At 31.7% G+C, this 9615-nt stretch overlaps 1 protein-coding gene across 2 annotated transcripts in view; it reads left to right on the plus strand.

The window, feature by feature from the left end:
• Positions 1–9615, plus strand: part of LOC130897503 (ras-specific guanine nucleotide-releasing factor 2-like) — a 64728-nt gene that overhangs the window by 39502 nt on the left and 15611 nt on the right. Inside the window, exons 9-20 of one of the 2 annotated variants that reach the window (XM_057806400.1) lie at positions 49–275; positions 1843–1943; positions 2000–2124; positions 4946–5213; positions 5274–5606; positions 5671–5862; positions 5917–6398; positions 6456–6601; positions 6664–7039; positions 7379–7476; positions 7736–8018; positions 8288–8485. In XM_057806400.1, the coding sequence (XP_057662383.1) occupies positions 49–275; positions 1843–1943; positions 2000–2124; positions 4946–5213; positions 5274–5606; positions 5671–5862; positions 5917–6398; positions 6456–6601; positions 6664–7039; positions 7379–7476; positions 7736–8018; positions 8288–8485 (2829 nt within the window). The remainder of the gene's footprint in view (positions 1–48; positions 276–1842; positions 1944–1999; positions 2125–4945; positions 5214–5273; positions 5607–5670; positions 5863–5916; positions 6399–6455; positions 6602–6663; positions 7040–7378; positions 7477–7735; positions 8019–8287; positions 8486–9615) is intronic. The other variant, XM_057806408.1, reaches the window with a different exon arrangement.

Here is a 9615-nt window from a genome sequence, read left to right on the forward strand (position 1 = left end):
ATTTGCTCCAATAAACGTATATAAAATATAAAACAATATAATTTCTAGGTATCTGAAACAGAAAATTTACGCAAAAATTTAGCTGTTGAAAGGATGATTGTTGAAGGTTGTGATATACTTCTAGACGTGAACCAGGTTTTTGTACGACAGGGATCTCTTATACAACTTCCTAATGAGAAACCAAAATCTCAAAGAAGTAAACTTCCATTTAAAACCGAAAAGGAAATAGTTCGCCAATGTTTCTTATTTTCAAATCATCTTATTATTGCTTCAAGGTAAATAGTTTTATACAAGGTGATTCATTAAGAATGTCCAATATTTGAACTGTAGATTCTAGACCCCAAAATATGATAATTCTGCTCAACATGCCTTATGCAAATATTGCTAATTTCCGAGTGCAAATTATGATTCCTCATGCCTAAAAACGTGAAATTGCCAATTTTCAAAGAGAAATTGTGAAAATATAAAAAATTATTGCGAAAATCAAAATTTAAATTTAAACTTTGAACACCCCGTATCTCGGAAACTAGGCATGTTGAGCAGAATCATTATATTTTGAGGTCTAGAATCTACAATTCAGAGATTGGACATTCTTAATGAATCACCCTGTATAAGAGTAGACAAAATCATTAAAATTAAAAACCTCTTTAAGGAACAATACTACTATTTCAAATTATACAACTGATACCGTTATCAATAAGAATAGTGATCTTGTTTTTTAAAATTAACAGTTGAGACTGTACTTCTCGGAAATGATAGCAAGATATTCGTAATTTGAGAGTTTTGGTTAAAAATTTTAAGAACTCGAATAGCAATTCATGTATTCCACGCACCACGCAGCTGTAAAGATGAAATAATCAAGATGATAGCCCTCCAACCGGAAAGGGCAGACACTCTAAGAATGTGAATGTTCTCTTAATGATTATGATTCGGTAATTGAATACTGACCTTGTATTATTAGTAATTTGAGTGGATGTAGTTCCGAAAGGATGAACCCTTGATTTTCATTAAATGTTTGCCAAAGTTTGTCCTCAATTAGAGAAGATAATTTTTACAGGGATTTTGCGAGCAAAGCTTCGTTTGCCCCAATTCCACCTTCAAAGTAAGAAAAAAATTTACTAAAAAGGGTTATATATATATATATATATATATATATATATATATATATATATATATATATATATATATATATATACATATATATATATATATATAGCGTGAATTTATTAGTTTATAAGTACTATTTTCTTTGCCAGTTACAGAGGGGGTGGCTAACGCTCGCTTGAACACTTCTAGGTGTGTGTGAAGAGCGGCGCCGCACGCTGTTATCGCTCGCTTATATACTTGGAGGAGATTAGATTAGGAAGTAAAATTGACTCCTACCGACTTTTGAGTCACAACGACCAAAATAATAGGTTCACGTGAAAATTAAATATTTTTTTAAAAGAACTGGGGAGCAAACAAAGCTTTATCTATCTCTGAATAGAATGTTTGGAACGCTTCTATAACACAAACGTCATTGTCAGCGTTTTACGAAAATTCTTTCAATCACAATATTGAATAGTCTTGAAAATTGGTGGTTTTTTAATAAACAAATAAATGCCTCGACTGTCGTCTTCAAAAAAGATTTGTACTAAAATACATTTTAATCTAATATATAAGTGAACACATCATTTTCCTTATATTTTCATAGTAGAGATAATATTTGGGACAGTTTAACCACGTCTCAAATAATGAATGTCTTCTTATCTGAGTATTTTAATGTAGGCAATTTTTCGGCTTAGTTAAATTTTTCAAGATTTTCAGCTACGAGTAAATTTCAATGATAATTGTATTTTCTAGAACATCAAGTGGAAAATTACATTTAATACCCGACGTAGGTAAAATACCCTTGGCTGATGCACTTTTAATAGAGGATCCGTATGATAATACGGACGACGACGGTAAGGACTAATTTTGATATAATATTGAATATATTCATTAATAAATTTCCAAACAGAATCTTCTGTATGTTCAGTGTCTAGTCAATCTACCATCAGTGAATCATCAGTTGGAGGATCAGGATACAACAATAGGGATTTCAAAATAATTGTAGAAACGAAAAATATTGCACAACCCAGCCAGGTACATATGTATTTACTATATAGTTCTTAATCATGCGGAGTTATAAAATACTGGTGTCCACAGACGGAATTTTATGTCCGCATTAAAAATGTAGGGCACTCGAAATTTGAAACTTTTACCCTTTACGCTGATATCTTTCTCATTTTGCTGTTGTTGATGTTTTCAAAGAAAATTCAATATATATATATATATATATATATATATATATATATATATATATATATATATATATATATATATATTTCCTTAATTTCTTAGACCTTTTGATGTATTAATGCGTCTAATGTTCTTAAGTTTAGGTCTCTTCTGTTTTGAAATTAGTTTTTTTTTGATAATTTTTAAAAAAAGATAAATTTTGACGTATCGACTTTTCTTTAAGTCTTTATCAAAATTTTGATATTATTATTAATTGAATTGAATTATTTTGATACATGATAAAGGTGATCTATAAATCGATATAAATAGGCAAATTTTCAGTGTCAATATTATATTTTGATAAAGACTTAAAGAAAAGTCGAAACGTCAAAATTTATCTTTCTTTTAAAAGCTATCAAAAAAACTAATTTTAAAACAGATATAAGCGGTATATATAAGCGGTTTCTTATTGAGAACTTGGCGACGAAACACCAAAAGTGGACTAACTTTAATATATTTTCCGAGCTTTCGAATACTTATCTATTCATCTGGGACTGAAATTATGGTCAAATACAATATAAAAAATATGTATAAATTTCACTTACAATAATTAATTACGATTTTCGGTGATTTTTAATAGTATTAATTAATGCTTGTATAAATTTTTAAACTCATAGATGGTTATGGATAACATTAAATTTCAATAGGTTAGGTTGTTATGAATGTAGTTGAATACTGATTGGCTAGAATATAAATGACAATAAAGTTTATTATTGACGTTACGACTTTTCTTTAAGTCTTTATCAAAATATTTATTTCTATCTTTTGAAAATTATTTTAAAAAAACTAATTTTGAAACAGAAGAGACCTAAAATCAAGAATATTTATAAACATACATATCAAAAGGTCTAAGAAATAAGAAATTATATATATATATATATATATATATATATATATATATATATATATATTCATAAAAGCCACCCTCTTGCTTCTCAACAGAGAGTATAACAGGACCACCAGAAGGTATTATTTCATGATACTGCTTGAACTTATTTTAACCTCTCTACTATCTATCTTTCTCATTTTTTATTTATTATTTTATGGATAATATTTTCTGGTGACACAAATAAGTCATAAAACATACATTTCCTGAGAGTAGCTGTGTGTGTGATGCTGTCCCATCGTCTTTGGTAGCTTTCCACAGAACTCACATATTCCTTCAAATCAGCTAGTAGTACTACTGCTTCCATTAATACTGCTCAAAATGTGATACAGATTCTAATGGCTAGATTTTTTTTAATTTTCTGAAGCAGGTTGCTGTACTTTTGGAATCTAAATGCATAAAACCAACACGGAGCTGTATATAAGATTCAATGAGTGACCATATTTAAGAGTTTACTTTACTGGTACTTCACAGAAGTACCATTGAGATTTGGCATTAATCGGCTAAGGCGATCGCAGAGGCCTCAGCTTTTTGCAGGTAGTCAAAATACGTCTTTTTATAGAAGTTTCCTGATTTATGCAAACTTAAAGGTACCCTATTTCTAGTTTCAGTGTTTTCTCCCACGTGCTCTAGATTCATTTCTTTTATATACTACAATATCATGTGCTACAATATCCATTAGTGTAAGATCATCAGCATAGCCAATAAGAGTGATGTTATGCGGCATTTCAAGATTGAGGATGTGGTACTCCGCATGTGATGTTTCTACCCAATCAAGATGCCTCTATAATAAAGTTAGCTATTTACCAAACGTTCTAAATATGGTGATATTCTTTTGCCCTGGAGCGCTTGTAAAATCCCCATCCACGGAGCTGAACTGAATACATTTTTTACATCAAGTATTACAAAGAGACAGAGCTTTTGACTATTATTTCGAAGCTTTTAACAGTCTTTGACTTACCTATAACCAGGTTTACAGCATCGATAGTCGATTTTCCCTCCAAGCTGCATTTTGGATCATCCTTCCGCGATAAGTCTGGCCTTGATAAGATATTCAAGAAGCTCTCCCATACAATCAAGCAAATACAGAGGTCGGTAGGATATTGTATTTGTTACTGATTATTGGGGCTTCTCTAGTAGTAGTCTCGCTTTCTGTGGAATACTGTTTTTCGCAAGTTTCATTTTTTAACTCTTCTGAACTAAAAATGAGCAAAAGCTTATTAGCTTCTTCGATAATATTTTCATTCGATAAACGAGTAGGTGGTCTAAATCAATTTTGCTCTTATTCTATATCCTACGCCCCAAATATAATTTTCAACCTCATTCACCACTGTTATCCAAGCACTTTGCTGGCCTTTTTAAAAATGCTCTCCTCTGTGATCATTTATAGGAGAGCCGCACATCATCGACTTTGCATTGAAATCACCATATACTAGATATGGTTGCTTTCTGATTTGAATGCTAGTTTTGAAGTGGAAAACCTTCATTAGAATAATTTAGAATATGTATGAATAAACGTTATTATTGAGGGGCTGTGGAAATCAAATACCAAAATGTAGTCTTTTTTAAATGTATACAAGGTTTCCAATAACTACATATTCATCGTCAGGAAATTAATTAAACAAGAAGAATTGCAGTGAAATACATTGTTATGAAATTTGTACAATTAAATTACTTTTAACGATAAAATATTTTTGTATGCTTTCTTTCCTCCTCTATGATTTGATTTGATTTGTTCAGCTTTCTGTTCATCTTCTGGCATCGTCAATACAAGAAAAAACAGCGTGGATCTCGGATATAGTGCAGTGCTTGGATAATGTCCAATTTAACGACATGATGAGACCAGCAATGCCCGATAGCAGCTCAATAAGTCTCCCCCAGTCACTTAAAAATGATCCAAAATTATTTAGAGATGAAGCTGATATACGGTTTAGTCGTACTTTAAATTCATGTAAAGTACCTCAAATCCGATATGCCACACCCGAACGATTACTTCAAAGATTAACAGGTACATATAGTTATAATTTTCTCTATTTGTTCTGAGAACATAATTGAATATTTTTTATAGATTTACGATTCCTATCAATTGATTTCCTCAATACCTTTCTGCTCACATATAGAGTATTTACTGATGGAGTAAGTGTTTTGGAAGCGCTGAAAAAAGTATTTTATAGTATTGATCAGGATCCCCCAGAAATAAATATGACCTTTGAAGGATTGCAGAACAAAGATGAAAATACTTCGCAGCTATTCGATGACAGAAGAAGGAGCAGCTTTTCGCCTAGAAGAACAAGTGGAGCCAGCTCAGTTTCTGGATATGGTTCTGATATGAGTGACAGAGATAGATCTCATAGTTACGATTCACAAGGTCATAGGGTTTGGAAAGCAACTTTGGAAATGTGTAAGTGTTTTTTCAAACAATGTATAAAATTTTGAAAATAAAAAGTAATGTTTTTGCATTATAGATGAAGAAGAAGGGCAGGAGCCTGAGAAACTTAAAATTACAAAATATAGTCCGACCAAAACTGGTGACACTCTTGCTCCACCAGGAACAAAGCCAGTTTCAATTAAAGTAGACACTGCTAATGATAATGAAACGAACCAATTATTAACTATTCCAAATGTAGCAACTTCCAGTAGCAGTGAGACCTTAACAGGTAAGTTATTTTCACTTTTTAATCAATGATTGGTTAACACTTTACGATTTACAGATGTAACTGTTGTAAGTGCTCAATATTCTCCAAGTAACCTAAGCTCAGTAACATTAGTTGGTTCTTCCCCATCAGATAATAGTGGCCAAGAAGGTAGTTCTTCCCCAGCAAAATCCCCTAGCAAACCTTCATCTACCAAATCATCGCCAAAAACATCCCCAACTAAAGTTAATATATCAAAGCCAACACCACCAATAGCCACAAAAGCAGTATCTACACCACCGTTAACAAAACCTTCACCCACCAAATCAGGAAAAACGTTATCCCCTACAAAAGACCAAGGAACTGTGAAGGCTGAGCATCAAAAACGACCATCAATTACACTGAAACAAGAGGCTACTGATAAGCATAAAAATATCCAGCGAGGTACTTCGGTTGAATCAGAAGATCAGTCTGATGATAATTCATATTATACCCATACTCATAGAGCGTCATGTAGTTCTTCTAAATCTAGTATTTCAACTTCAACTGGTATTATTCAAGTATGTTTCAATAACATGTGGGGTATGAATATCAAAAAGTAACTATATTTATTTCAGTCCCTGTTTTACAACTACTACGGATCCAGACGTTCAATACAAGATAATGATGTATCAACTGCCCGATCTAGTTTCCAGCATGAAACTACTTCGAAACCAAGTCGTGCTGGTGTTGTTATTACTTCATTTAGACAATCAAAACGAAGGTATTGATAAGATCATCTGATCAAGTTAAAAACTTATATAAACATTATGTTCTTGTTGTTAGGAGTAGTACATCTAGTGCTGCAGCTGCATTTGCAATTGCAACATCTGGTTCAAGTAATCCTCGAGATATTTCTCCTGCCAAAGAACAAGAAGATACTAACGCTGAAAGAGAAAGGCAAAAGGAATCGGTTATGTCAACAGCATGTACAATGAGAGTGTTGAATGTATTACGGCATTGGATTTCAAAACATGCTCAAGATTTTGAAAATGATTCACGTTTGAAAAATTTAACAATCGAATTTTTAGAAGACATAATTTATAGTCCAAATTTGCTCCCTGCAGAACATAAAGCTGCAGCCCAGTTATTGAGATTACTTACGAAAGAAGATCCAGAAAGCAGTAAAATCGATATTCAAAAACTCCTAACTCCAACCGCGGTAATATTATTAGATTAATATATAATTAATATAAGGCTATTCGTTTTCTCACACGTTAGGTATATATTTGTTGCTTCAAAATAAAAACCTCCGAAAACAATTTGTTTAAATCTAAACTCTGACCGGAACAACAAGAAATTTATGATACTCTCCCATTGTCAACTGAAATACCAAACTTCATATTATGTCCCCCGCTTTACTCTTTATGTATGCTAAGCGGTAGAGTCATTAGGGATATTTGGTTGACAAGAATTCGGTCTGTATTGTAGATATACATATAATGTCAATTTCATGGTTCAGTGAAGGTTCAGGCTTAGTGAAGGAAAAATATTTTTCCAGGTACCTAGTAAGGAATCCATAGAAACATTATCGGCATTAGAGATAGCAGAGCAACTCACAGTAATAGATCATAAGATATTTATAAACATATCTAGCGAGTAAGTATGAAAATATTTCACTGGAACCTCAATAAGGAAGCCGTAATGCAATGATTTCATCTAATAGTCCTGGCATAGATTGCCAACTTCTATTTCATTACTTTCTTCTTTACTTCAGCTAAAATACTATTTTCATTTTTATGTTCGTCTTCCTAACATTCATTTCATCATGTCACAGCATTATTATTGCCCTTCACTTTTTATAAATGAAAAACTTAATTTGTTATTGACTCTAATGAATATAATTCTTGAATTGTAGAGAATTTTTGGGACAAGTATGGATGAAAGCAGATAAAGATAAACGAGCACCCCATATTATTATGATGACGAAACGATTCAACCATGTTTCTAGATTAGTTTCATCAGAAATTTTAAGACGTAAATCAATCACAGCAAGAGTTTCGGCTATTGAAAAATGGGCAGCTGTAGCAGATATTGCTAGGTGTCTTCATAATTTCAATGGAGTGTTGCAAATATGTTCGGCTTTTACTAATACTTCGATATTTAGACTGAAAAAAACGTGGGAAAAAGTCTCAAAAACAGTAAGCTCAGAAATCATACATTATATAAAAAAATATTAATCCAAGGAAAAATTCACATTTTTCTACCAGCAGTATTAACACTACTACTTTCTACTACCACTACACCAACAATCATAATTACAATATAAAACAGTGTAATCATGTAGTGATTCTAGTAAATAGTTCTGTATAAATATCACCAACGATTCCATAAATTCCAGCTTAGCGCTATTATTATTAACTAATATTAACAGATAGTCTATTTTTCCTGAAATTAATTGTTGTTTTAGACAAAACATACGATTGAGAAGTTGCAAAATGTAGTATCTTCTGATGGGAGATTCAGAGCTCTCCGCGATGCTTTACATAGGTGTGATCCACCATGCATACCATATTTAGGAATCTATTTGACTGATTTGTCATTTATAGAAGAAGGTACACCAAACTTTACAGCTGAAGGTCTTCTGAATTTTTCTAAAATGAGAATGGTGAGAACTAAATTATTAACAGTAACTTGTGAAGTGAAATATATTAGTTAACTGGTTATGAAAAATACCGAATCACGTTAATTGTACATTGAAAACAGATATCGTGTAAATTTTGACCTATATTAAACACGATTTCATAGTACAAGTTAGTCCTTAATTACATAAAAAACAAGAAACTTTATGTAGGGAAAGATAATGTGCGCCAGTGTGTTATATTTCACGTCAATTTTTATTCACATAATTTTCTTTTATTTTACTTCTCTTTCTCTTTTCTCTTATTGGCCATACAGACAAGATCTGTGTTTATTTGTCTGCTTAAAGAATGCACCGTGAGGTACGTCTGAGGAGCTGCTTCATGCCCTTTAAGAGTAGGAATAGGTGACTACAAACGAAAACAAATGAAGACTCTTCTCGTCCTGTGGTGTATCCAGAACATTACCCAGAAGGATGCATTAGGAGAGTAGGACAAGGATAGGATAAAGGATAGATAAAAAAGTCAATTTTAGAGAGTTATTATACTCTCTATCATTCTACAATTATTATAACCTAAGTCATGCATTGAAAAATGAATATAAACAAAGGCAACGAATAAATATTATGAGAGCTTGATTATATTTGAGCATTTCCTTGTGTAATTAATGGTTTTGAGATAATCTAATCATGCAACCAAAAAACATGTGAATCAAGTCTCCTAATTGTTCCCAGTCGCAGTGGGGTTCTTCCTTAACATTTATTTTAAATGTATGTTGTGGAGTTCCACATAATTATAATCACTTTCCTTGGTAACTTAGCATTCTTAAACCATGGTATTTTCCTGGGCGTATTATGTATAGAGTAAAATTTCTTTCTTTGATTTTACTTTCATATCGATAATCATATTCTTCTTTTATTCCTGTTATTGAGTTATTGTTATTGTTATATTCTTTCTAGTCCCTTATTAAATTGTCTAGTTATCCTTGATTGCCTAATTCATCCGTTTGTTCGTTTCCTGAGAAATCTGAATGATTCGGTACCCAAAGTAACTTAATGTCTTTTCCATTTTCCATATTAGAAGTAATTAATCGTCTGGTATATATATATATATATATATATATATATATATATATATATATATATATATATATATATAT

Source organism: Diorhabda carinulata, chromosome 1 (assembly GCF_026250575.1).
Source record: "Diorhabda carinulata isolate Delta chromosome 1, icDioCari1.1, whole genome shotgun sequence".
Lineage (NCBI taxonomy): Eukaryota > Metazoa > Arthropoda > Insecta > Coleoptera > Chrysomelidae > Diorhabda > Diorhabda carinulata.